The sequence below is a fragment of the Apis mellifera genome, linkage group LG1 (genome assembly GCF_003254395.2).
Source record: "Apis mellifera strain DH4 linkage group LG1, Amel_HAv3.1, whole genome shotgun sequence".
NCBI classification, from domain to species: domain Eukaryota; kingdom Metazoa; phylum Arthropoda; class Insecta; order Hymenoptera; family Apidae; genus Apis; species Apis mellifera.
This window is the reverse complement of record NC_037638.1, coordinates 4,915,273-4,943,202: the sequence shown is the minus strand read 5'-3', so window position 1 is coordinate 4,943,202 and position 27,930 is coordinate 4,915,273. Positions and strand designations below refer to the sequence as shown.

Sequence of the window (27,930 nt, the reverse complement as noted above, 5' to 3'; positions counted from 1 at the left end):
TTTTTTTTCTATAAGGAATGTTGTATTATATCGTTCGAATAAATATCTTCACTTTGGAAATTTTCTGAATATAAAACGTGCATGTGGGTAGAACGAGAAGAATTGGTTCTGTTTAAATATGAATGTTGTTTCAACGCGGTAAATCGATAAATCCACAATGAGCACCGCCGTGTGACGACCCTGAAGCACCCCCTTAGAATCACACTTGTTGCTCGGCACCCTTGATCCGTAAAGTCACCCCTTCTCGGCCGCCCTTTTACCGAACAGAAGGTCGAGTATTAAAAGAATTTACGAAGCAATCTCCGACCTCGTTCGTGTGTACTTTCAATGACGATTCCGCTACGAAAAGAATCGAACAGTCGCCATTCTATCGATTCAACCTTGTTCCAAGGAAAATGCAAATTAATCAGATCGGTTAATTGTCAACTTTATAATGTAAATTCTATCCAAACGATTGTTACGTATATCTGAAAATAAAAATTTATCAAATAAAAAAAAATAGAAAAATTGTAAAACTAATTTACGTGTTAAACTAATAATTAACAATAATTTATAGGGTAATTTATTAATAATAATAAAATAAATATTAAATTTTCAAAAAACGAAATTAAAAAATAATGATAAAAAACTTTAACTATATTTGAAAAATTAAAAATTCTTAAGTATTATATTATAAAAATGTGTAAATAGTTTTCCTTTATAAAAGTCATGACATACATATATGAATACGAGGAAAAAAATACGAATAAACACGTGCTTCGTGTAATCTTGCTTTCAGGTTGTGTTCGTTCTCATGTTGTGTAACATTCTTTTTGGCATACTGTTCTGATGAAATGAACACGGTTGCAAGTTTTTCATCCAACATTTCTGAGTGTACATATTTGAAAGCACGCACTGGTTCGTATTAAAAAAGCAGGTAATAACTTTTCATTTTCGGCGTAGAAAATGGTCGAATGAAAGTAAGTTAAATAAAATATTCGGCAATTAAATAAAATTTTAAATAGTTGTTTTCTTTTTCTTGTATCTTAATTTGCAGCTCTACTCAAATCTTTGAAAGTTTATTAGTACATTTTCTGAAAATTAAAAAAAATTACACAAACATTAACAGATAATAATATTAACAATTTAAAATTTAAAAAAAAAAATACATTCAAAATTCATGAATTATATTAAATACTAAAATTTAATGAAAGATAAGAGATATCCTAAGAATTTTGAGTGGAAATTTTGGTATAATAAATTCCTTATTAAAATGTAATATAATATAGATTGATAAAATTTGTAGATTATATCGCATTAATCCTCTTGCAAAATAATTTAATAATAATATTAGTAAATTGACAAGTTACAAATTGTTGATTATACATTTCTTTTTTCAATACTTCAAATGGAATCTAGAATTTAGAATAGACAAATATTTGTTTTATCATCAAAATTATTTGAACATTAAAAGAATCTTTTTAAATTTTATTTATAAATATCTTTTTAATTTACAATTTGTCATCAGTAAAAATCTCACCAAATATCACGTTATTCAATAATTCTAAAATAGACTCTTCTCTTCATGAAACAAATTAAACTGGAAAACTAAACATATCTTTCAACTTCATAATCCATGGTATAAAACAGTTTACAGTTACAGTAATCATCACCACCTATAATCAAATAAATTTCCCATGCTTAATAACCTCACCCAAGCGGAGACTGTTAAAACACACGAACATTCCCATGAGTTGTTTCAAAGATTAATTTCACTTAGAAATAATAACGTATGAAAATAATACTTAACCTTGGATCTACAATCTATCGGGAATCCTTTGAAAACGATACGCAATTACGATCATGGAAACGTTCTATTTTTGGATAACTGAACGTCCACAAGTAAAATCGAGAAAAGTGTTGATGAAAGGACATTATGGTGGGTCCACGTTATTATGGGGAAATTTGTCGGTGGTATGCGCTTATATATCCCCATAAATCGGGTAGGTGGTGAACGAGGCGCACAGTCGTTCGCAATAAACTCGTGGTCTTTCGCAATAAGGGCGGCGACCGTCCCCAACAGAGCAGAGAAGTACTATCGAGGGTGAAGGGTCGTAATCTATTCCGCCACCTTATATTACCGAGAGTGGTATGTCCTCTCAGGGCTATCGAGTCTCTCTCGTTTCTCTTCATTCTCACTCACGTCACTAGTTTGATCAATCATAGCTTTTTTCTTCTTTTAGTTGTTCTTTTCTTTTTTTTCTCCATATATCTTGAAAATATTGAAAATAGATTACAATGGGTAATAGTTGTTGTTACAGCGTTGAACGATTGGTTGAAATTTTTAAACGATCTTTGAGGTTATGATATATAGGGGGATATATATAGGGAATTTTGTAATTTTAGGTTTTTACAGATTGGGAGAAAAATTAACACTATTTGTGAATGATAAAATATGATAGGTTGAAAATCATAAATGTAATTGAATTTTTATTATATCTTTCTAGTAAAAGTTTAAAAAATTTTCTGATTTCATATTTTTCAGATTAGAAAAATTATTATTCAAAATATGCAAAAATTTAAAAGTTTAAATATTCTGATATGTAACAAATAAGATGAACTTCATATTCCACGTAGACGTTTTATCTTTTGCTTTCCCAACGCTCTAAACTAGCTATAAGAGGTCGAGGAACAGAAATGAAACTCAACGCTTTCTGTGGAATCGTCGACACCAACGGAATCAGCATTCTTCTTCTCCGGTACTCGTATCTTCGAATAGTATGCGGTTATTCAGACTCCAAAGAAGAAGACGTGATTCAAACGTCCTCTTATCGCATCTGCAGACTGTTTAAGGCTATTGTTCTTCATAATTTACAACTTCCGTGGATTTCTCGCGCGCGCGAAAGCTACGTTTACAACTTTTATCCGATTTCATGCCGGCTTCTATCGAGTAATAATTCTTTTATTTATTTATTGGACAATGTGGACAGACGAGATCCGAAAAAATATTTCAAATATCGACTACCTATACTAGATATAATACTACAATCAAAATTCTTTCTGAATTTTATAGTTTATTTCCATTCGGTTTTTTAAAAAAGTTTTTATGTTATTATTTTTCATATTTATATTTATAATAAATTTTATAATATTTTTAGATAATAATAAAATAATTTTTAGATTTTTAGATATTTTTAGACTTTTGTATATATTTTATAGATATCATATTATTCCCATATTTTTAGATCAATGTAGTTTGTCATCTAAATATTAGTTATTAGTTAAGTTAGTTCGTTTAATAAATTTATTAGATTAGTTTTTATAGATTAGGAAAAGATATCAATATTTTAAGAGATGATGTGATTGTAAAATATAATTCAAACTAAAATTTTGAAAATTTAGATTAATCATATTTTTTAACTAGTAAACTAATAGAAAATTTTATTTAATGTTCTAAACAAAATGAATAGATTTGATAAACTTTTTAAAAATAATGTTATACTTACTAATAATTATTCATTCTCCATTACACAATCATAATATTACAATCAAATCTTATCCAAGAATCTCAATTAAAAACAATCCAGAAATTTTCACAAAATCAAATTTACGTTTTCTAACATTTTACTGTTTTCAATCTATCTGTACTAATTAAGGTGTGAAAAATATCCTAGATCCAGATGCCTCCCCTCCATATCCACCCACACACCTCTTCCAACGGCTCTGTTCTCTATGGTCGCCGTTTTCGCAGCGAGCGTCGAAGGAATTTTCAAATATTTCCGGGCAGACGCCCGATAAATTCTCGGAGCCGGGAAATATTTCCGATAGCCAACCGACAATCTGCTCACCTTGCGGACCTCCTACGCGAGGACAGCTCTCTCGACGAAGGATGAAACTCCTCAGACTCCTCGGTTAGATTTAAATTTTACCGTGAATGAGATAAACCGCGATACATCCTTGGCTTTTCTTGTCTGGAGTTCTTCAACTTTATAGAATATAAAAAAAAAAAAGAAAAATAAGAAATAAAGAAAAGAAATAAAATAGCAGGAAAAAAATGAAAAATGAAAAGAATTAATGTAATTGTTTAATTATAGTGAAAGGATTAGTGCAAACCTATTTTCTTTCATTCATGGCTGTCTAAAATTCTTATTAATGGCGTTAAACTATAATATGGCACCATCTCTATGTTTTACTTTTTATTTTATTACGTTATTCTTTTTATTTTCCCCATTCATAACTATATTGCCATTTTTTGTGAGATGTGTTATCATATATATATTTTTGAGATTATTGTTATCTACCATTTTGTCATATTAATATTGTGATGATACTGTAATGATAATTATTATAAATAAAAACAGTCACTTATCACAATTTTATATATATGCTTATATACATAATTAAATTAATTGTATGATTAAGTAATTATTGATACTGATATTTATCATAACTTTTTGATAAAATGTTTTTTTTCGATAAATTTTTATTAAAACATTATATTTTTTTTATAAAATTTTTTTATTATAAATATATATATTATAAAAGAGAAAAATTTAACCAATTGATAATTTCTTTTATAATTTTTATTTTTTTTTCTTTAATGAATATAATCTTAAAAATATTTATATTTAAACAAATATAATACAATATTATTTAAATATTTAAATAATTTTTTACTTACAAATTCAAAATGATAATGGTGTTAAAGTATTAATGTGAATGACTGTATGTTCAAACTCTGCAAGATCCACTAAATCAAAGAATTAAACTTGGTCTTCTTTTGATCTAGAATTCTAGCTTTTCATTTGAAGAACTCTTATCTAGGCTTCTTCCGACTATTTATCGTTTCTTTTTTCCCATTGGGACACAAGGTGTTAATCTTTGAATAAGAGATAGTTTTTCTGATGTTCAAGTAGAGGAAGACGTGTCTGGTCAGACACCTTGGCAGAATCTTCCTTTACGTTGAATTATTAAGAGTGGTCTTTAAGCCGATTTTATTTTGCTTTCTTCCAGATGGATATATCCGTTCTATTTTTGCTTTTCTTCTCTCAAAGAAAAAATCTGGTGCTATTAAATCGAAACGAACGAAGCTGCCAATTTATCCAGCCTGTAATCTTCTGGTGATTAATTTTGATAATAAATTTTTATAACGAAAATCCTTTAAGAACATACAATATATATTTTATTAAACTACTTAAAATTATATTATTTGAAAAAAATAATAATCTGTAATGAATATAATACTTCCTCTTTCATAAGATTTTTCAATTAATATAACTTAAAAAAAATATATATAAAAAAAATAAATTCAAAGATAAACACGCATTTTCCACTTGATACACGTTTTTTTAATTTTATTTTCCGGCATTTATTTCCTTTTTTTCGCTCGTCCAATGCCAGAGAATCCCTCTTGGCAACTTCACAAACGTCAGCCAAGTGGTTCCAATTGGGTAGATCAGCCTATACAAATGCGCGCTTACAAGAAGATCGAAATCCGCCTCGTTTTATGAAGTAGAAGATAAAATCTCTCGGTCAACTTCCATTCCAACGATGTTACGTGAAATACGATAGAAGCTTCTATATGTATTTATCAATGACAATAATTCAACTGATTTTGCGTTTCAATCTGATTGTTGGTTTCTTTTGGGAATTAAATCTGGCACGGTTCGAGATACATGTTAAATTTCACGAGTATACTGCAAATTTTGCGGGAATATGATGATAATGAATATATAATTGGTATTTGGTTAGATAGATGGTACTGGAACGAATCAATTTGTAGGTTAGATTTCATTTTTAATTAAAATTTTCGTATATAGTGAATATTCTTTTACCTTTCTTTTTTATTTTATAATAATGAGTTATATTACAAGTATATAATGCCATTTGATAATATAGCATGAATCAATTTGTAGGTTAGGTTTCATTTTATGAAAGTTTCACTGTACAGTATGTATTTCTTTATCTTCTTTTCTTACATTATGATATGAGTTATATTATAAGTATATTGCTATTTGATATGATAGATGGCATGAATCAATTTGGAGATTAGGTTTCATTGTACAGTGCATGTTTTTTCATCTTCTTTCCTTACATTATGATACGAATCATATTATAAGTATATATTATTTCACACGATAGATGGCACTGGATCAAATTAATTTATAGGTTAGCTTTTTTCTTTGAAAGTTTTAATACACATGATGTTTCTTCTTTTTTTATATTACAATTTAAATTATATAATATAAATTTAGAACGAAAAATAATCATACCAATTAAAATTATTTATAAAACATTATCAATAAATGAAAATATTGACTCGAACGATATAACTCACCTAACTCCTTTTTCATGGAAAACTTCACGAAACATGACGAGTAGAACCATAAATATCCAAACAAACTAATTGCAAGGGTCCTCAAATCATCAAACCGGCGTTTCACGAACAGAACTTAATGATTTCTCGGTAACGAGAGGGAATTATTCTCGAGCTCCGGCGTTTCCAAGACGCACACAACACTTGCCACGTACGATTTCATCGGATACACGCGCGGCCCGCTCCAGAAATTCATCGGCGCGGATCCGCTTCGAGCTCGTGATTCACGGGTGAGGCAACTTCACGCACGTGTTCCTGGCACACACGTCTCTCTTTCGTTGGATGATGGCCAAGTTCCGAAACAGCGTGGCCCCGGCGTCTTTAACGGCGCTTCGCCTTAATTATCGGGCTTGATGCGGCGTGGCTAATTTACGAGGCTTCGCTTATCCCCTGCGCTCGTGAAAACTACCAAAGGTTCATTGTCGTTTCCATGATAGGCGTCATCTCCGCGTAAATCCACGATTTTGTTTGACTCTTAACCATACAGCCTTCGTTTAATTCATCGGCAACAACCTCGTATCGTAAATTTGATAGAGATTTTTACGATCTAGTTTATTTTGAAATTTGTTATTGTTTAGAGCTTCCTGTGAATTTTTTAAGAATTCTATTTTAAGGTTAAGATATTACGGTTAGCTTTTTCAGAGGCCATTTGTCACTTTACACAAGAACATTTGATAACGATAAAGTAGACGCTACTAGACGACATGTTGAGTTATATTTTCGTTATATCTTTCAATTAAGCATTCTCAATAACAAACTATATCTACACTATAAATTCTCATAGAAATGAATTTAAACGTACAAAATTAATCTTTATATTTCAATTAAATTCAAATTATCATGATCATACTATCTTGTGTCAAAAGTTTCTTCAAGTTTCAAATAACCTATAAATGTATGAAGAAATATTATATATTTCTCTTTTTTTCCTTTTTACTTACTCATCAATTTTCATCAACAATTCATCCCTTCGTTCACACAATCTTATTTCTACACATTTCCACCTACCCTCGTATTTTCTCTTCCCTTCTATTTCCCGCTCCCACATCCGGTTTCACTCCACCCATATCCAAGCGATTCCAATGTACGAGCCATATCAGAACCAGTGGAGAGACCATTTTCATCCGCGTGTGTTGTTCCATCCCTTTCCTCCCCTTCCTGGTCTACACCACCCTCTCGTTGCACACTCGACAATCGAACGCATACACCTGCGCTCGCGTGCAGTTACATTTTTGCGGTTGACGCAACCATTCTGTTCATCGGCCGCGTAAATATGCGCGTGATTACTTTTAATTCCCTCTATTTGTCGGGGTTGCGTGAGCCGTTTCCCCTCTGCATAGACTCATTCTCTTGTTTTTATAATTTTCGCGTGTTTCCGCTTCGATTGCTTGATTATTAGATGTTTAATAGGGAGAGTTTATAAGGCGATCTCTGTTTATTTACTTTATACGTGTAACGCGATATCGAGATCAAAAGGATAATGTTTGTTGATTGAAACTTGTTATTGAATTTTAATGGACGATTTTATGTATCAAGATTTTCTTCTGTTTGTATCAAGTAATTCTTCTTTGATAATGTAAAGGAAAAGTATACTTTACAAAATAAAATCTTTAAAAATCGGGAAGAGAAAGCAATAAGAAAATTTATCTAAGAAATTAAATGAAGGAAAATACAAAAACATGAAATTAAAACTGAAACAGAAAAGGAACTGTAAAAGAAAAGATGGATATATACAGAGAAAGAAAAAGAAAAATATAGTTTCTTAGAAAAGAAAATGAAAAGTGAAAAAAAAAGAAAATTAAGAGAGATAAAGAGTGCAAAATAAAGAGAGAGAGAGAAAGAGGAGTAAAAATAGAGAGAGGGAAATGGTATGAGGGAAACGTGCAGGTAGCTTTGCAGTTGAAATTTTCCGATCCGCACGTGCAACGCGCATGCCAGGGATGCAATTCGCAACGTTAACAGTTATTTCGGCGGAAATCCGTTTTTGGGGCTGGGACGAGATCGTCGAATGGAATTTTACACTGTATATAGCTTATTGCACGCCCGCGCAACTTTCGGCTGCGGGCTAATTGCGTGCGTCCATTTTCTTCCCTCTACAACTTTCATCTGTTTACTTCGTTAAACATGAACTTTGCAAAATCACAGATTTTTTTTTTTCCAATGGTGAATATATTTCTTTTAATTGGATATATATTCATTACAATATTTTTTTCTTTTTTAGAAGATACATTAAAATTATTTCAATCACAGAATATCCAAACTTTCCTAATATCATAGTATCTGATATTATTTATTCTCTATTCAAAAAATCATTGTTTTCTTATTCAAAGAATTTTCCAAGATCTATATTCAATAATTCAAACATCTCTAAACATGGAATAATTGTATAAGATTGTAATAAAGATCTAAAAATAGTTTAAACAATTTATCATCATCAGAAAACTATATTTTATATCCAAACACACAACAATCATATCTGCGGATCTATTGCATGTTTATAAATTTATCTTTCAACAATTTATTACCAATCAAAAATCTATATTTTCTGCAACAAATTATCCCTGCAACAAACATTCATATTCAATTATTCAAACATTTCTAAATGCAGCAATTATATTAACTATTCTATTTATTTTATTTCTAATATTTTATTTCTAATATTTAAACATTTTTAAATGAATTATTTGTTTTTATTAAAAATATTTTCACAACTTACCATCATCAAAATACTGTATTCTGCATACAACAAATTATTGTTCATCTCTTGAAAAATCCACATCCAATTATTCACATTTCTAAAACAATTATATATTTAATTATCTAACTCTAACTTCAAACATTTCTATTATAATATCTATTAAAACATTTTCAATATCTAAATTTCTTTTCTATCAAAAAACAACTTACCACTAATCAAAAAAAAAACTTCAGACTGCAACAGATTATCTCTCAAAACATTCACATACCGTCTCGCCAATCATCGCTCTCCCAAACTCGAACCAACCTTTTCCAATATAATTTTTAATTCGTCGGCGAGAATGCTGTTGGCGGACTAACGCGCGACCGGATCATTATTAAACTATAATTAGCGGTGGTATCGGTAGAGTGGAAGCGGTTCGTTGTATACATCCAAACTGCGAGTAACAACGGCGAAAGTTAGGGTGATGAACGAGAGATACTGGTGGTGTGGGTGTTGAGAGAAGAGGGGCATGCGTTTCAGTCGATTCGTTTGCTCGTGTCATTTACCGCGGTCACGAGCGCTTCCGCCTATTCCGCAACAGCTTCTGGGATAGTAACACGCGAGCAGGTAACGTGTAACAACACGCGTGTGCACGCACGCGTCCGCTCGCGTGTGCCTTGGCGAGGCCGCAGGTTGTTTTGAGATTACATATCATTATTCCGCATGGTTGCTCCAGGCTCCAACCCCGAGCTACGTTCGCAACTAGATTACCAACATTTGTAATGCGCCCTCCCTTTCTCTGTCTTTTCTCTCCTCAGTCATTTCTGCATCTCTCCATCCTTCGACTTTCTCGAATCTCGCTTTTGCTTCTAATTATTCGGTGAGCATGGCATGGATACCCTCGATGCTTTCGGTTTAGTGGATTACAAACGTTGTGCCTCTAAAATTAATTTTGGATGATTGTTTATTAAAGAAGATTAAGAGAATTTTAGTCAGAATAATGGCAAAGAAGGAAAAAAATTCTTACAATCGAAGAAATTTATCCAAATTATTCAAATTTTCAACACATCAATCTGGGATAGTATAAGTTCTTTGTCAAGAGTGATTTTTTTCTTTTAACTTTTTGGATTATATTTTTGTAGTACGATATCCGAATGCCGAAGAATTACTGCCAGTCCTCTATAAAAAATATTTTCTCTCAAATATCATTTTAAAAGTATTAAATTCAAATGGATTATTTATATTTTTTAACATCAAAATTCCAACTTATTTATATATTTCAATAAATTCCTATTGTTATGTTATAATCTAAGACAATATTTTTTTAATAAAACAGATTTCATAGAAACTTTTACAAATTTAAATATTATATTTCCATCTTCATAATTAATCTATGATATTTATCAAGTTCATCTCCATCAAATATTAATATCAACCATTCCCAAAAAACCATAAACGTTTTCTCTCAAAATTCAAAAAATATTCCATTTATATGGATCATTTATATTTCTATAAATAAAAAATTTGTTGTCAATCTTCAAAATTACTTAAAACTTTCAATGTTATTTTTGCATTTATCTATATCTTTTTATTGTTAATCCAAGATCAATATTCCTTATCAAAAGAAATTTCATATTCTCTTTCTTATGATACTTACCAAGATTGTTTCATTTCCATCAAACAAATTTTCCAAATTTCAAAAATTACTTACTTTAAATATTTTCTACAGACATCATCTTTGAAAATATTCATCATTAGAATGGCAAATTCATCTCAAAATTACGAATTTCAACTTTGAATTCATCTCTATCTTCTTAATTCATTAATCTAAAACAAGCAAACAATATTCTTTAAAAAAAATTTTCTATTATCTCTTCTATGATACTTACCAAAATTCATTTCTATCAAACAAACTCTCCATTTCAACAAATTAAAAATCATTTATTAAAAATGGAAAATATTTTCTCTTAGACATAATTTTCCCAGGTTCAAAACTCATTAGCCCAAAATCAAAGTTATCTTCGAATTTATCTGTTCTTATTATCAATCTAAAACAAGCAATATTTGTTATCAAAAGAAATTTTCTACTATCCTTCCTAACACTTACCAAAATTTATCTCTGTCAAACAAATTCTCCATTGCAACAAATCTAAAAAAATCATTTATCAGAAATACAAACACTTTCTCCCAGATATCATCTTCCAAACCATTCACCATAAGAATGAGAAACTCGTCGCATCGAGTGAGTCCATCCAGGTTTGTACTGTATGGCGGAAGTAAAAGCGGGGCGAACAATGTTACCGGTTCGGGGGCGACGTGCCTTTGGCATTGGAGGTCGAAGTCGCCACTATTAGATTGAGGTTCGGCGGTGGGCACGGCCGCCGCCGTCGCATCGGTTTACAATATCGTAAATCGCTTGCTAACCAGTTGGCCCCGCGGTATGCTAGGAATTCGGCTGCTGCTCCTCCACCTCCTTCTCCTATATCCATCTCTCTTTCTCCCGTCCATCTCTTCCTCGCGAATCCTTGCTCTATGATGCCCCAAACCATTCTAGCCAACCCATCCTATCCACCCTCTATATACGTATGATCGAATAGGAGAAGATAGAACCGCGAAGGAGGGGGGGGGTGGTGAGAACAGGAAGGACTCGAATACTCTTCGACTAACGGATGCAACAACGATTGTCATGCATCGTTTACAAGCCGAGCATCGTCCGTTGTTGCGGCGAAACGGGCAAATTCACTCGCCGCCTTGTATGTTATGCACCCTTGAATAGACCACCAGATATTCGTACCCGACTGGATGCTTCCACTGGATCTTCGCCTGGACGACGGCCTTCTAATCCTCCTCCTTCTAATTTGCTTCTCCTCTATGTTGTAACGGGCCACGCCGGGCTCATGAATATCAGTCGCGAGACATGCCGTGGAAAATTAACATAATTCCATGATTCTCGCCTAACGGTTGTTAGGATTTCTGTTATAGATCTCTGCGTTTTGCGGTGTTGGATCCAATTTGAAGTGAAGTGGTATCTGGTATTAGCAGGATAGTTTCAGAGGTTATCGTATTCGGACGTTGATACGAGATGATGGTGGAATGACAAAGTGATAACGTTTTTTTTGGCTAAAAAAAGAAATGTTACGATAATCGATCGAAACTTGTTAAATTTTCATTATTTAATTAGAATTATTATCAATCATTAAGTAGACTTTGTGTAATAAAATTCTTGTTATTGAAGAAAGAAACTTTCATAACCTACAAATCAGTAGATCATTTATGTTGGACTGTAACATGAATTGGGTAAAATTTCGAATAAAGTTACAATATCTTATCCTTTTATCGTTTTAAATAATAAAATATTCGACTAACTTATAAGAATAACTTTATTCTTACCTTAAATCGTAAAAATTTTATCCATTCTATTCTCTCATATTGTCTTCATTACCAAACGATCGTATTATCGATCTTGTCAACGATTATAAGATTATCGATTTCTTTTCTCATATCGTTCCATCTGAAAAAAAGGAAAAAATGCGGAAAAAAGAGGAAAAAAAAATAGAAAAAATAAAAAAAAAAGAGAACGGTAATTGATCGGTCCGGCAATCAAACCGTTCCATCAAAGTGCCTTTTATCGCGGCGCTTTGTCACGGGCGTCGTTCCCCATTGGCGCGGAACGAACCAAAACGAGCGTAACGCCCCGAGCCTCGAGTGTCGGCCGCTTTGTGTGCGCGCGTGGAGCGGGAGATTCGAATGCCTGGCAGCGTGCGCGGTACTCTCGGCTCCCGTTTTCTCTTTGTTTGCCCTCGACGCAACGCGCCGCTTCTCTCTGTGTTCAACAACCGTCTCTCGCTTCTGTTTGCGACAATAACGTCGTTTAGCCTTATTTGTACGGAAGAGTAGAAACATCGATCGCGTGTAATTGACACTGTTGGTTTTCAAACAAGTTTGTCGTTCATTTCATTGTGCGTATGTCGAATTTAATTTGCGTTTTTGTCTTTTTCGTTTATTTCGTTTCTCTCTGTTTTGCGAGATTTTTGAATTGTATTTTCGATATTCCAGATGAAATTGATGAATTGATAGAAACAAATTCACAACAAGATGCTATCTTGCTCTAAGAAATAAAAATTTTTATTTTTGTTTATGTATTTTGGAAAATTTATTTTTTTGCAGTTCTACTTTTTATATAATAAACTATATATGTCATTAAACATAATGCAATATATCGAGATCATGTTTTAATTACGAAAATTTATAGAAATTAATTTTTTTATTAAAAAAAATTTCTATTTTATAATTATAATAATGAAAATTCGAGTTTATTCAAATAGAAAGATCTTTATTAATAATGTGTAGAATTCTTATCAATCTTTATTGATCTCCAATTTTATATCTACAATTCTATAAAATTCTTATTCAATAGTTCATTGCAGTTTTGGAATAGTTGTAATATAACCACAACTCTTTATGGAAGTTGCCAAGAAACTTTTTCTAAAAGAGTTTATTGAAATTTTCCAAGAATTTATTGAAACATTTCCAGATAACTTCTGTTAGAATTACAATTCTCTTCTCAATTCACTTTGATTCTCTATTGAAATATTTCTATTTATAATTTTTAAGATTTTTTTAGTAACATTTTTATTAATTTTATCAGTCAAACAACAACCAATAATCAAGTTAACTATATTTGAATTTCTATACATTTTTACCTTTTAAAATTAAAAAGTAAAATTAAATAAAATTAAGTAAATCTCGTAGAATTTTATATCTAATTTATATATCTTAAAACGCAAAGAATATTATAAAATTTTAGATTTTAAACGCAATAACAATCATAATGATAATGTTTGAAAATATTCTTCGCCAAAATATAGCTACTTCTCATCTCATTTTTATATCGTCCACGATATTGCTCATTTATTTTTTATTTTTAACAGAATCAAACTTTCATTCTTCACTAAAGCAATGAGTTTCGATAGATATACATATATAGTCATATCAAATGATCAAGGGACCCACGAACGAAAAACGCGAAGGGTGAGAGCACCAACATCACACCAGAGTAACGAACACCACCATTACAGCTCTCAAAGCGACGAGAGAGCACGCCATAATTACTGCCTTTGTTTCGAACAATTTATATTAAAATGGAAAGCAATCTGCATTTGCAAATTAAATGCGCGCTCCGTTTCCCGTCCAAACGTTCCGCTTCCAGGCTAGAAAGACACAGATAGATGATGAACACGACGAGCAGAGAAAGATAGAGAGAGAGAGAGAGAGAGAGAAGCGCGTAGGAGGTGGATTATCGTGATGAAGAGGCAAGCAAACGACCAGCTTGGTTACCTGCGGCTTGGATCGTGTAAAATCAAACGGATACCTGTGTCGTGTTAATTGTGCGCTGGTAATCCATTGCCATTCATCCCGCCCTGTACAATGTGTATAGTGTTGATAGAAGATTGGGCTTTCCAAGAAAATAGAAAACTGTAGATATTGTAAGAAGATTTAATAATTTGTGCAATGTATTAATTAGATTTAAATTTGTTTGATTTTATTAAAAAATTAGTTAAGTGATAATTTCATAGTCAATTCTAGATTGTTTTATTATTTGTTCGACTTTATTTTATTTTACTTATTTGTTAATTTTATGATAGTTTGATTAAGAGAAAATTTCCGAAGTATGTAACGGTTTAGGTTATAAATCAATCAAGATATACATATATACGTAAAGAGACAAATGAGACGTGTATTTATATAAATTTTTATCATTATTTTTTGGTACACAATCAACTAATGAAATAAATCCTATAAATTATAAGACACATATTTTACATAATAATAATATATGATATTTAATAAAAATATTAAATATGGTTATAAATTGTAGTTAAGTTATGGTTTATAGGTTATGTCAGTTGAAAATTCTAACGTTATTTACAATGAAAGATAAATTATATGAGAAACTTCCTCTTTATCTAAAATACCTCCAAAAGAGAAGAAGAAATAAATAACGATAAAAAAAAAAATTATTTCCAACCAACCGATGATTATCAACCAGATCCAACCGTTCACATTGTCCGATATTCACAACTTCTCGAGACGTTTTTACATCAGCTTTAGAGAAAATTGCAGCCGCGATGCAGTGAGGTTATGTGCATGTTTCGAGGGATCGAAAGGTCGCAAGTATGGCACAAGAGGGCGAATGTATCGTTGGTTCGTTCAAGTCGACCAATTAGCACCGCTGATCAAAAAGGCTAATGGAGGTCGTGTTCAAGCCGCGGAACGCTTCTCAACTTCTGCGCTGGTAGCGCATTGAGAGATGTTTGAATTATACCAATGCGCGACGAATCTTCGTATATACGTTAACCATGGTATCGACATAATTTCCGCGTGATGACGAGACCTTTTAATTAATCGAACGATATGCTAGCAACGTGATTTTCTTGGTTCAATGATTTGTGTACGTTTAATATTACACGAGGTATGAAAAAAAATTCAGTTAGTAAAAATAGTTCGTAAAAATTTAATCGGTGAATAAATTTAACAGTGTCTTCATGTTTTCCAAAGTGTGTGTACACGTACTATATTGTGAAAAGTATTAATGTTATATATTGAAATCACGATAATCTAAATTTTGTGAAAAAGATTGTTAAAATAAATTTTATAGCATAAAAAATACAGCATTACAACGATATCTATTTTCAATTTCGAATAAAACTTGATAATTTTGTAAAAGATACGAGACGATCGTAAAGACCATCACGTGCATTACGTGCTTTCATCGAATTATAATTTTAGAAGGCGCTATTCCTCTTAGAGGTCCCCTTCATTCGAACCGTAAAGAAAGATAACGAGCCGTAGGAACGTTTTCCATGAAATGTTATCCGTGTAGCCAGATTTGCACGCGTGCACGCGGCTTCCTCGATGCCCAGGGCATCGTTCTCGATGTCTCGATGATGCCCCAGGCACGGTTCACCCTCGAGATTCCTTTCCGCGTAGAGAAGAGCGTTCCACGGGACCTGGCATTCTTTCGTGGATACTCAGCTTTATACTCGGAAGCTGTTCGTCGTGGATTTTTTCTTTTTTCTTTCTTTTCTTTCTCTTTTCTTTTTTTTTTTTTTTTTTTTTTTTCGTTGAGTAAGAAAGGACGTGCTGACGGAACAAAAGAAAGCGTTGGCATACGATTTTGTTGCCGCGTCTTGGGAAATATATATGAAGAAATAAATGTTTATCAAAAAGCTACGATGTCGGATCAATTTCTAATCACTGGATATTTGATGTATCGTTTTATTTGTTGCGATTTTGGATTTTATTTTATCGAATATCCATTTTGTTCAAGACATTTTTTTTTTTTCGAATAAATATTACATTGAATCGATATTTCATCGTTATTGTGAAATATAGGTTATACTTAGTTTTAGTTATAAATTTAAAAAAGAAATTTACCTTGAACTTTAATTTAAATCTGAAAACTGTTGTAACTATAAATTATATAAATCGAAACATTAATATTAGCGAGAAAAAAAAGAAAGAAAAAGAAAAGATAAATTTGAATATGATTTAAAGAAAAAAAAAAAAAAAAAACAACAATACATAGTTAAGTAAAAATAAATAATTATTATCTTTTCACGTAGTCAGTTTATTTAATCGTTAGCCACGTTTACAACCTCTCTCCTTTATAATTCAACAAACCGAGATTTCCATTCTCCAAAAGCCACAAAAGACGACCACTTTATATGCACGAAAACAATAATGACAGTGTGGAAAGGATGCGGTATATTTTTAGCCAATTTTAATGACCCGTAACAGATTTCACAATCGTAAAAGAATATCAATGAGACGCGAGCCCTCGAACGAATAATAAAAATATTTTTTTTCTATGTGAATCGTATAAGCCACGCCTGGAATGTTTTTCATAAAATTTCCAGGGTTCCGGTGAAAACATATTTTCAACATCAAGATATCGTATCGATGGAAGGGGGAGAGAAAAAAAAAAAAAAAAAAGGAAAAAAAAGGAAAAAAAATGAAAAACATAAAAAAATATTCAAAATATGATGTTGGTCGAATGATTTTTTCGCGAAAGCGTTTCGTAAAACGCGCTTGAATTACAGATTCAATTAACACTTCGTTTACGATCTATTAAAATGACCGTTTTGCTTTTTATTTACGCACCATCGTACAAAATTTAGCAGTTATTTATTTATTTATTTATTTTTCCTTTTTTTTTCTTTTTTTTTTTTTAGAGCGAGTTATTTTATTCGAAAGTTTAATTTAGCTCACTATTACGCGATAGATGGATCAAATCGTTCATTTCGAAAAATATTTTTAATCGAATATTTAAAGAATTACTTAAAACGTTTTGAATCGAATAAAAAAAATTTAGGAAATTATTATATTCTTTCTGTTTTTGTTCAATAAGTGATCCGAAATTTTTTTGTAAAATTTTTCGAGAAAATTTTTCAATTGAATATTTAGGAAATTAAATAATGATTAAAATCGAGTAAAAGGTGTATTTATTTTAAATTTATAGCAAAATATTTTTTATCAAATATTTTTAGGAGGAATTCTTAAATAATAAAATTCCATTAAAAGAAAAAAATTTATTTCAAAAATACATTTCATTTTCAACAATTTTTTTAAAATATATTTTTTTTTTATTTATCCGTATAATTCGTTTACAATTTCATTGAAATCTCTGTTATTAAAATATTTCTAAATATTCAAATACGCGATAGCTTTTAGAGGCCGAGACGAATTTTTGAAAATACGAAATGTGTACGTTAGTCTATTTTTAAAATTTGAAATACACACCGGCCTTCCTCTTGTCATTCGATTTACGAGCTTGAAAATCGCTTTGATTTTCAAAGACAACTTAATATTTTTTCGGCGATTCGAGGAAACGGATCGATTTTAAAAATCGTGACGAATCGAATTCTCGATTTACGTAACCTGGATTAGCTCTGAAGATGCTAATAATGGATCGAGTTGTTACATTTAGGCTTTAGAATTTAATGATTTGTTTGGCAATTTTGGTACGTGACTTTAAGAAAAATATATATGATGTTTTATAAATACCAGGTGAAGGATTTAATAGAATGAAAAATTTCTATTATTTATATTATTATATTACAGCAACGTTTATGATATATTTCAATTATTAGTAACAATATTATATTTTACAATTTATTATTTGTTAATATAAGATTTAAGATTTAAGAAATATCTTTTGATAAAAAAATAATTTTAATCGCATTAAAATGATACCGAAGATAACAAATGAATTCCAATGAATTTCCAAACGAATTATTTGGCCAAAAAATCCAGGAACCAAAAACAAATTATTCTAGCTCTATATTTGATTCAATGTAATCCAAACCAATCTAATTCAAATTTAGTTCAAATAAAATAAATCTATATTTATAAATTGAAAAAAAAAAGAAAAAATGAAATCTTTTCAATTATGAGCTTCCGAAATCAATCCAATCTAACTTGATCTAATTGAAAATGAACAAAAATCTTTTTCTCAATTCAATATTCTGAAAAAAAAAGTATTTCTAATATCACTATAAATTCAGATGACATTTCTATTTTATCAATTTTATCAATTCATTATTTTTAATTAATCATAAATTGTACACATTAAAGCTTCAAGAATTTATCAAAATAGGTTAGATGATATAGGTTAAATGAAAATATTGTGAGAGGGAATGATGTAAAGTAGATTTTTATCCAAGGTTTCACTCGAAATTCAATTGTTTATTGATGAATAAACATAACGGGAAAGTGGAAACTATTATACGTATTTCATGTATTCATGTTCATAAAAAAATTCTAACTACACGAGTAGATATCTAACATTAACTTACCTTCTAAAAAATAATAAATTAAGGGGTTAACGATGCGGTTCGATGTAATCGCGTTACATAACCTCGCTTAATGGAAAAACGTGCACGTTTATATATTCACTCGTTTGCTTGTTTCTCGTCTCACGCTTTCCGAAGATGCTCGCGAGCGTAACCACGAGTTGTCCGTTCGTAAGCGAGCGGATTGTAACAAGTCGATTTCACTATAGTACAACGTGAAAGTCAGGACATCCGGTCCTTCGTAGCGAACGCAAAGAAAAACACGCTTTGCGTGCGCCATCTGTTATTATTGTTATTATAATTGCATTACGCCATGTTGAGCCGAGTACGTGTAATAATTCATTGCATTTGCGGTATTCTTCGATGTCATGTATGTTGCGTTTGCGGTACCTAATGATATTTGAAGAATTATTATTTTGTTACTAGAAAATTATGATTATTTATGATGTTAGATATTTGAAAGAATAAAAGTTCATTCGATATACACATATGTATTATTATACAAACATTATTAAGTAATATAATAGGAACATTTTGTTTTTCTTAAAACAAATATTAATTTAAATATAACTTTATATGAAATATAGTGTAAAATATATGAACTTCAATATCACTTACTATATCAATTATAATGATTTTATTGTGGATTTTAAAACATATTCAATAGATAAATAAAATATATTTTTGATTAATTATTTATCTTATTTATAAAAATATATAAATTGATTAATAAAAATATTATAATTATTTTGAAAATTATCATATCATAAATTTGGCATTTATATAAAAGGATTAAAATTAAATATATTCTAATCATGTTTTGGCAATTTTTACAGGATTATGAAAAAAGCAAAAACTTAAGAAATAAAACAATTTTTTGGAAATATTATTTTTCCATTGATTAGTAATTATGATCATAATTAACATATAAAAATAAATTAGAATAAATAATCAATATTATAAAATTTATATTCATAATATAAAATTTATAAATTCAAATATATTAACAGAGTACTAATTACATTTTAATAAATGTAATCCCAGCTTTTTTCATTATCCTGTATTTTCTAACAAGATAAATATCACAAATTATTATTATATTGGAATAATCAAAATGAAAAATTTGACGACGGCGCAACACAGTTTGCGAATATTCAACGATCGCATGATTTCCCCGATTTGTACAACAGCAATTCTATATGTACGATCTCACTGTCTGCATTATAGGTGCACCCACGTCGCCGTCATCCTGACCTGCCCGAGAAATCCTCATGAAAGACTGGGAACTCAGTACTCAGAATAGCATCGGTATTGTAGCCATTTCTTTTTTTATTTCCCCCCCCCCTCTCCATTTCTTTTTAAATAGCCTGCCATTGAGGCTATTAAGTTACAATCTGTTCTTTTTATTTTACCTATTTTTTTCTTTTTCCAACTTATTTTTTTCTACCTATATTTCTTTTTTTTTAACTAAATAACCAAATCGAAGTTTTATGTTTAATAATTTTGTTAAAACGAAAGAAATTATCAATTTAATTTAAATTTTTCGTTTATTAATTTGTAATATGTCACAAATTAAATTTTTTTAATTTTCTTTTATTTTCTTTTTTTTTTTTTTTGGTTACTTTTAAGGAGTACTATTATTGCTTTGTCACTTTCGAAATTTCATTGTATTCACGTTGAATCGTTTCTTCAAAGAAATATCGTAACGCGTTTTCATGATACCCTTGGCGGACGGTGAATTTCTTCTAGGAGGCTGGATGATTTTCTAAATGCAATTCGCACGAGGTAGGTCATCAAATTCATCTCTGATAGTTTCTTGAAAGCATAGAAATTTTTTAATTTTTTGCAAATTAATATCTAGGCAGATAGATATGTCATAGAATACAAAAGTAAATTTCCAAGTATTGTAGATTAAATTTGTTCAACAATTCAGAAAAATAATAACACTTAGTAAATAATTATAATTGTACAAAATTGAAAATTAAATGTAAATTTTAAGTATTGCAATTTTGTAATAAATATTTTTTTTATTATTGGTAAAAACAAATTTTTTCTACAATACCTCAAAAAGTCAATTTTGAAAGGATTAAATATAAAAGTTGCTGCAATTAATCTTTTATAATTTTTTCTAACAAATTAATTATCATTTGAATAATTTAAATGAATATTAAAATTAATAATTACATTAGTTTTGTTAATGAAGAAAGATAAGTTATTTTTTTTTTCAGTACGTTTGATAAGATAATTATCCAAAAATGTTTTAATTTTCATATCATTATGTATACATTATATTCACATCATATCTTGCAAATATAATAATATATTTACAAAAACAAAAATTGCTAATTAAAATTATTTAACTTTTGTTAATTAGTTTCATAAGTTCATAAATTTTCATTTGATTTGTTAATTTTATCACTGATTAAATTTTCATTATCTATACTTTAAAAAAGTAATTTTCTATTTATTTTAAAAAATCTGTTATTTATTTTAATTATTCTAATTTCTACTATGTAACTAAATATCTATCCACTTTTACTAAGTCTATTATTACTATATTACTTATTACAACAATTTTATACATACATACATACATTAAAATATTTTATTCTATTTTAAAATTAATTTTATCATCACATATATATATATCCAATATCCAATAATCGAATTTTTTTAAGATCATATATTTCCGTTCTCAAAAATAAACCTTAAATTTAGATGCATTCTATCTTTAAATTACAAAAGAATTACAAAAGAGAAGAAAAAGAACATAAACATTTATCATAACAGATAATAAAAAAGAATCTTCTTTTTATTCCAAAAAAAACTCGATTCTAAAATAAACGAACCTAACCTCTCAACGCGCGCGTCAATTATCTCCTTCCGATTCTTCATCGTAATCGATTGGCGCGAAAACACACCGCATGAGGTCGAATCGTGCTCGCTTCGTAAAACCTCGCATATACCTCTTCTGTCCTTTCCTAGAATCCCCCCTTCCCGCCAACTCTCCCCCCGTTCCAACCTATCCATACCTCGGTCTCCGTTCCTCCTGGCGCGAGAGTGGCCGCAACCGCGAATTACTTCGCAATTTCCCGAAATTGCGCAATCCGTGCAGGCTAATGGCCACCGGGCCGTTGCTGGTCGGACACATGGGTGGGGATACGTGCGAGTCGTGCAAAGGGGCGGAGTGGGGGAACGCGTGGGGGAGAAGGTGGGGATGATGGTTCGAAGGGATGGACGGTGGTCACGGGGGAGGCCGACCATTAATTAAGCAAAATCATAAACCCGAGTTGGTGTGCACGGGAAAGCGCGCACGGTTTATATTGAAAAATATAAACGAATCGAGAGGGGACCCTGTGTTACTTTCACGAACGGAGATACTGTCGGTGTTTAGCTTAGCCAATGCACCCGACAACTGCGGTGCGATGCAGTTTGCGTCAGAGAGGGATTTTATCATTGCCACCATTGCCACGCCGATTGCGGTTTTCATTCTTTGTGCACGCGTACAGGATATATCAGAGTTATGGACTGAATATTGAAATTGAACTATGATAAAAATGAAGATAATATTCAGAAATTTTTTTTGAAAATCTTTTATGTGCAAATTTTGTTGTGGAATCGAATCGAAAAGATATTTAGATTTTTTTTTTAGAAATTTTGAACGTGTATATTCAAGAATTATAGAATTGGATTGAAAATAAAATTGAATTTAATGAATCTGTAATGTAAAGAATAAATTTATATATGATATGAAAAATTAGACTTAGTCGGTGTAAATTCTAACCTCAAAACTTCGAAAGTCTTTCCTTCTGAATTTTTTATATATTATGATGTTATAATAAATGAATAAATTGAATGATATGGAGAAATATAATTTCTGAGAAAAAGTTAAAGAATTTTCTTCATTGTTATATTTTATGATCATCCATGATATATTTATTGGAATAAACTGATTGCAGGTCTTAATTTGTAAATTAAAATATAATCTGTTAAAAATAAACATGTATCTAGATAAATTAATGTATTCATACGTACATGTACACCAGTTTGATAATATTCTGTTTCCTTCGTGTTTGTTGTTTTTCAATGATCAGGGCAAGTATCAGTAATTATTGAACAGGCTAATTGCCCTGACTATTTCTTACGATAACTTCATCAAACAGGATCATGCCCAATTACAATTCTTCGAACGTGTTACCGATATGTATCGTTCGCCTGTTTCTCCGTGACATACCTCTAGAAAAAGTAAATCAAGAAAGAGTGAGAAAGATGGAAGAGGAGATAGAAGAGAAAAAAGAGGTGGAAAGAAATTGAAAGTAAAAATGACCAGTCTCGGCGGCTAAACATAGCGATTAGTTTGTGAAAAATGGACAATATATTCTCGACTAGCGGTGGCTAAGTTTTTTACGTAGTCCGATGCCAAACGTTAAAATAGTCGAAGGGGAGATCGCGTTAACTGGAATAGTTTGGCGTTTTAAAATGTTGGTCAGAATTTTTTAATAATGTTGATTGTTGAGCTATTTATGTATCGAGATACATGTATTAATATGTCGTGTTCCATAGTAGATCATATTTAATCTAGCATATAGTATAATAGCTATATTCTCATATCTAATATTTCATACTGGATACCATCTCTATTCAGATATTGTATAGATGTTCAACGAAAAATTTTATAGGATATTTATATTTTTTCAGTTTCGTGATATTTATATGATAATAAGATTTTAAATGACAGAATTTTTATAATTAGATGATTTTTTTTTTATAAAATATTAATTGAAGACGATTTTAATATTTTTTAATTTCAAATTTTTTTATTTATTTAATGACATCGATGATTATTTAATGATAGAATATTTATGCATTAATATGTTAATTTCTTAATATCAATTATATACCAATAGCAATTAAGTGGGATGCTAATTAGAGAAAACGGTAATGACGATCATAAAAGATATTGAATATTAAGACTAAAATTAAAAAAATCGAGCAAATCTTACAGTACTCGGCTATAAAACATATTATATTCGCAAAAATTTTCCAATAGTGATCCAGTGTTCTTTTATACACAATTATTATACACAAATCTGAAAAAAGAATCTATATATATATATATATCTACTAAAAAGTTGAATGCTCGTCAAACTCGTAGAAGAGGCAAAAGGGCAAGCAAGCGGCAGCGTCGAGCTAATAACAATTTATTTGCAATTCCCGGAGTTCCCCGGCTCGAGCGGCGCAAAAGACGACAGTGGAGAGAGAAGAAAAGTGGAAAAGAGTAAGAGAAATAAGGATAACGACAGAAAACCGTGGCTCGCGCGTGTGTCGCAATGTCCCTTAACGGCTGACGGCTGTTGGAGAACCGGTCGACCTCGATACACCTCGGCTTGCCTCTCCGCTAGGTACTACACTGGTTAATATACGTATTTTCGATAGAAGTACCACGTCCGGTTTCAATGTATACGAACGATTATTTTTCCGACTGGCAAGTTTGTGTAATACGCGCGTAATTAGATTCTTGCCAGTGTCGTTTCTTTTTTTTGAGCTTTCGGTGATAGAATCGAGCCTGTTTGTGCTACGTTTTTAGAACATATTGTACGCTGATAATATTCTGTGATTTGGAATAGAAATTGCACAGTGAATACAATTTAAATCAATCGACAGTTAAGAATTGAAGACTAAGAATTCGATAAAATTTTTAGGTTATTTTTGTTGATTTTATAATTTTTATGCTATTTAAAAGTTAATAGGTTCAAAATATAACAACAAGAATATGAAAAAAAATACGTTTTGAAAGTTGAAAATTAAAAAGTTGAGTTAAAAAATATAAAAATCATAATTCGTTACCTTTTTGGGATTGCGACTAGATTATATATTGTCGACTGTATCTGATCTGACCAGACCCGATTCAACCCGAACTAAGCCGAGCTGATCCGATCTAATCCGACTCAAACCGATCTGAAGACCCGAAATCATCCGAGTATCACAGGTTATCGAAAAATTTTTGCTTCGATTTAAATGTGAAATAGTGAATATCATATCCATAAAGAAGATCAGCTCTTTATCCGAAATATGTCATCAAAGAAATTGAATTCTTGGAAATCCTGTTCAATTCTAAATAATTTTTTCATAATGAAATTATAAATTTATTCATAAATAATAATGCAGCGATACACGAGGTACGGAATGAACGATATTAATAGGTTAAAAAATAGGTTAGAAAATAAATTAATTTCGAATACGAGTTGAATTTATCTCAATTATTTATGAGATTATATTGAAGTTATCGTATGCGTGAATGGAATTGAAAACCTTTAAATTATAAGATAAAAACATTATTAAATCATTTGATTAAAAATGAAAGATTGAAAAAGAATGCATGAATTATTATTCGAGTTTAGTATGTGAAAATTATTAAATTAGTTTAAAGATATATAATTAAGCTTATTGATATCTTTATATGATATGAATCTGTTCCATATTACGCTATTATAATTAATATATAATAATAATATAATACAATCACTGTTTTGAATTCTGTACATAATCAAACAAGTGAATTTTATTATGAATATCTTCAGACGTCTATCTAATTCAATTGCTTTAAATTGTTCTTTTAATTAACTATAACACTATCCTTTTAATTAATTATAAATATCTTATAAATATCTTACCAGGATAAAGCGAATATGCTTAAAATAAATGGTTTTATCGAAAATTTAATTAATATACATTGATATTAATGTATTTAATCCGTAATAATTTAATTATCTGTAATAATTTCGCAGAATCAAATTTAAACAACGTAAAATTTAAAATATTCCAATGAAAGAAAAAATTTTAAATAGATTATCGGAGAACGTGTTTTTATATATTACGTAAAATTTTTGAAATAAAAAATTTTTTTTCACAAATAGATATCGCAAAAGAAAATTTTCAAAAAAATAAAAAAAAAACTAAAACTAAATTCTAATTCGCGAGAAGAAAAAAATAAATTACATTATATAATGTATACCATGTAATAAATAATTCATATATTCATAGTATATTTACGTGTAATGTACCAACAATATACAATAGAGTTAAAGTTTATTCTCTTTGTTCTCCGTTTTCCGCGGAAAATCGGCTCGAGTATATATGTACAATTGGTAACAGTGGCATTGTCCCACGTTTTTCTTGCGGTGCATGCAACGGTAGTGCCCCATAATGTCTTCTTATCGCATACGCCTATCGTTCGCGTTATTAAAAGGCGCGAGCGCAGAGGTACGAAAAACAAGCGTGGCAATTGTAGTATATACCGGTATTCCAGTTTCCCTGCTGCGGTTCAATCGTACTTTCTCACAGCGTGTGCGCAACGAACGACACGCTGAAAGATATTTTATAGACCTGCTGCGTATCAGAAGTTGAATTATCTATTTGATATCTGTGTTAAAGAGAAAATTGGATAATGGTAAAAAATTGTAGGTTATGATACATTTATCGAAATGTGTAATGAAAAAATTCGATACAATATATAAATATGATAAAATAATATACGATTTAAATGAAGATTCTCCTTAAAGAAATTTTAGACATTATGTGTTACAATAAAAGAATATAATTTAAGAATAATGTTTTTTCTTAATTCCTTTTCTTTTTCATTTTAATAATAAGAAATATTTAATCTTTTTATATAAATATATACAATAATTGTAAATGATTTATTTTTGATATCTTTTTCGATAATTTCTTAACAATAATTAATTTAATTTCAAATAATGAAAAAAATTATTTCGAGTAATATTGTATTTATCGATGTTCAGAATAAATAAATTCTGGTTGGTTTTCTGCCATTTTTAATTGGTTATAATCATCTTGACTCAAAATTATGGAAACCAAAATGATCAGGCATGGATCATTCTGTCGATAAATTAACAATTAACGATCCACAACTACCACCTGCGGCGGGTCGGAATTATAGTGGGGAATATCGGAGCTAGAATCGCGAATAGACTTAATACGGTATATTATAACAATCGTGTCGAATCGGACCGATTTAATGGCGGCGCGGCGCATGCCATGGAAATCAATTTTGCATGCGGAAACAGAAAGAAAGCGCATTCATAACCGTGATTGATTTCGCGATGCACGAAACAATTTTCAGATAACGTCCGGCGTAATCACTTTGAAATATTATATTCATTATGGATAATTATAATTGGGCACGTTCCACTGATGGATATTTATGCTTATCGCTGTTTGAACGTCCTCTATAAGCTCGTGTGTTATCGCCAGGATGTATTACGAGTCATTGAATTTGCGTTAAGGAAAAATACAGTTTTCGAGGCGAAAGAGGAAATTGTTTAAGAAAAAGGGGGAAAAAATTATGCAACGTGTAATTTATTGGATTATAATAAATATAAATCGTAGTTTCTAGAAATATTTAATTATTTAAAAATTAATAAAAATTATCTCGATTGAAAAATTTAATTAACAACAATAGTATATTATTGCGGAAAAACATACACATTTATTTTCTGAAACTCGATCGATCCAAAAATAAGATTATCGTAGTGGACACAAATTTAACAGAACCGATAGATTTTGTAAAAAAAATTACATCCAAAATCTCTTATTAAAATTTTTTAAAATCAATCAATATCAAGAAATTTATCAAGACACTGTTAATAGAAGTATTATTTCAACGCAAATTTCCTAACCTAATTTCAACTAACCTCTCCAATTTCTCACCTAACCTCTCCATCTTCCCATGCCGTCCCGCGAATCGCGCTATCAAGCACCTCGATCACAGCCATTCGTCACTTGTTCCTCCATACCCATCACCGGATGGTGTGAATCGATAAAAAGCACCGGACCGGTGTACAAATAAGAAAGAGGAAGGAATCGCTATATGTCGCGAAGTATCGGCCAATGGTATAATTTTGTAATCAAACAACCCGGTGTACGGCTGTTTAAGGCTCGAAACAAGAGGTTGGAGGATGGCCGGCGTCGGTTGATTCTCGGCACACCGGCAGACGGCTCCCTGGAAAATCCGGTCGAAC

At 30.5% G+C, this 27,930-nt stretch overlaps 1 protein-coding gene and 4 long non-coding RNA genes across 15 annotated transcripts in view; 1 reads left to right on the top strand and 4 right to left on the bottom strand.

Moving 5' to 3' along the window:
• Positions 1–27,930, top strand: part of LOC408616 (transcriptional enhancer factor TEF-1) — a 181,833-nt gene that overhangs the window by 67,778 nt on the left and 86,125 nt on the right. For 5 of the 9 annotated variants that reach the window (XM_006562525.3, XM_026446053.1, XM_006562524.3 and 2 more), the window contains exon 2: positions 20,117–20,197. The exons of 3 other annotated variants lie outside the window; for them this stretch is intronic. In XM_006562525.3, coding sequence (XP_006562588.1) covers positions 20,161–20,197 — 37 coding nt within the window. In that variant the 5' untranslated portion in view covers positions 20,117–20,160. Of the gene's footprint in view, positions 1–20,116; positions 20,198–20,643; positions 20,675–27,930 lie in introns of those variants that run through there. One more of the 9 variants, XM_006562527.3, reaches the window with a different exon arrangement.
• Positions 5–7,995, bottom strand: LOC102654358. Of its 3 annotated transcripts, XR_001704121.2 has the most exons (10): positions 7,297–7,995; positions 6,317–6,939; positions 5,814–6,126; positions 4,661–5,740; positions 4,093–4,309; positions 3,486–3,964; positions 1,790–2,251; positions 1,495–1,655; positions 718–1,073; positions 5–467 (listed from the first exon to the last, which is right to left on the bottom strand). It is a non-coding gene; the product is annotated as an uncharacterized LOC102654358 (long non-coding RNA). The 3 variants fall into 3 exon arrangements; XR_001704120.2 differs by having other exon boundaries at positions 6,317–7,993; XR_409469.3 differs by having other exon boundaries at positions 3,828–3,964; positions 6,317–7,992.
• Positions 8,812–10,232, bottom strand: LOC102654413. The gene is made up of 4 exons (XR_409472.3): positions 10,063–10,232; positions 9,263–9,975; positions 9,072–9,150; positions 8,812–8,916 (listed from the first exon to the last, which is right to left on the bottom strand). It is a non-coding gene; the product is annotated as an uncharacterized LOC102654413 (long non-coding RNA).
• Positions 10,906–13,218, bottom strand: LOC113219397. Its single transcript, XR_003306501.1, has 3 exons — positions 12,426–13,218; positions 11,143–12,155; positions 10,906–11,083 (listed from the first exon to the last, which is right to left on the bottom strand). It is a non-coding gene; the product is annotated as an uncharacterized LOC113219397 (long non-coding RNA).
• On the bottom strand, positions 20,472–24,805 carry LOC102654454. Its single transcript, XR_001704122.2, has 3 exons — positions 24,737–24,805; positions 22,925–23,125; positions 20,472–20,704 (listed from the first exon to the last, which is right to left on the bottom strand). It is a non-coding gene; the product is annotated as an uncharacterized LOC102654454 (long non-coding RNA).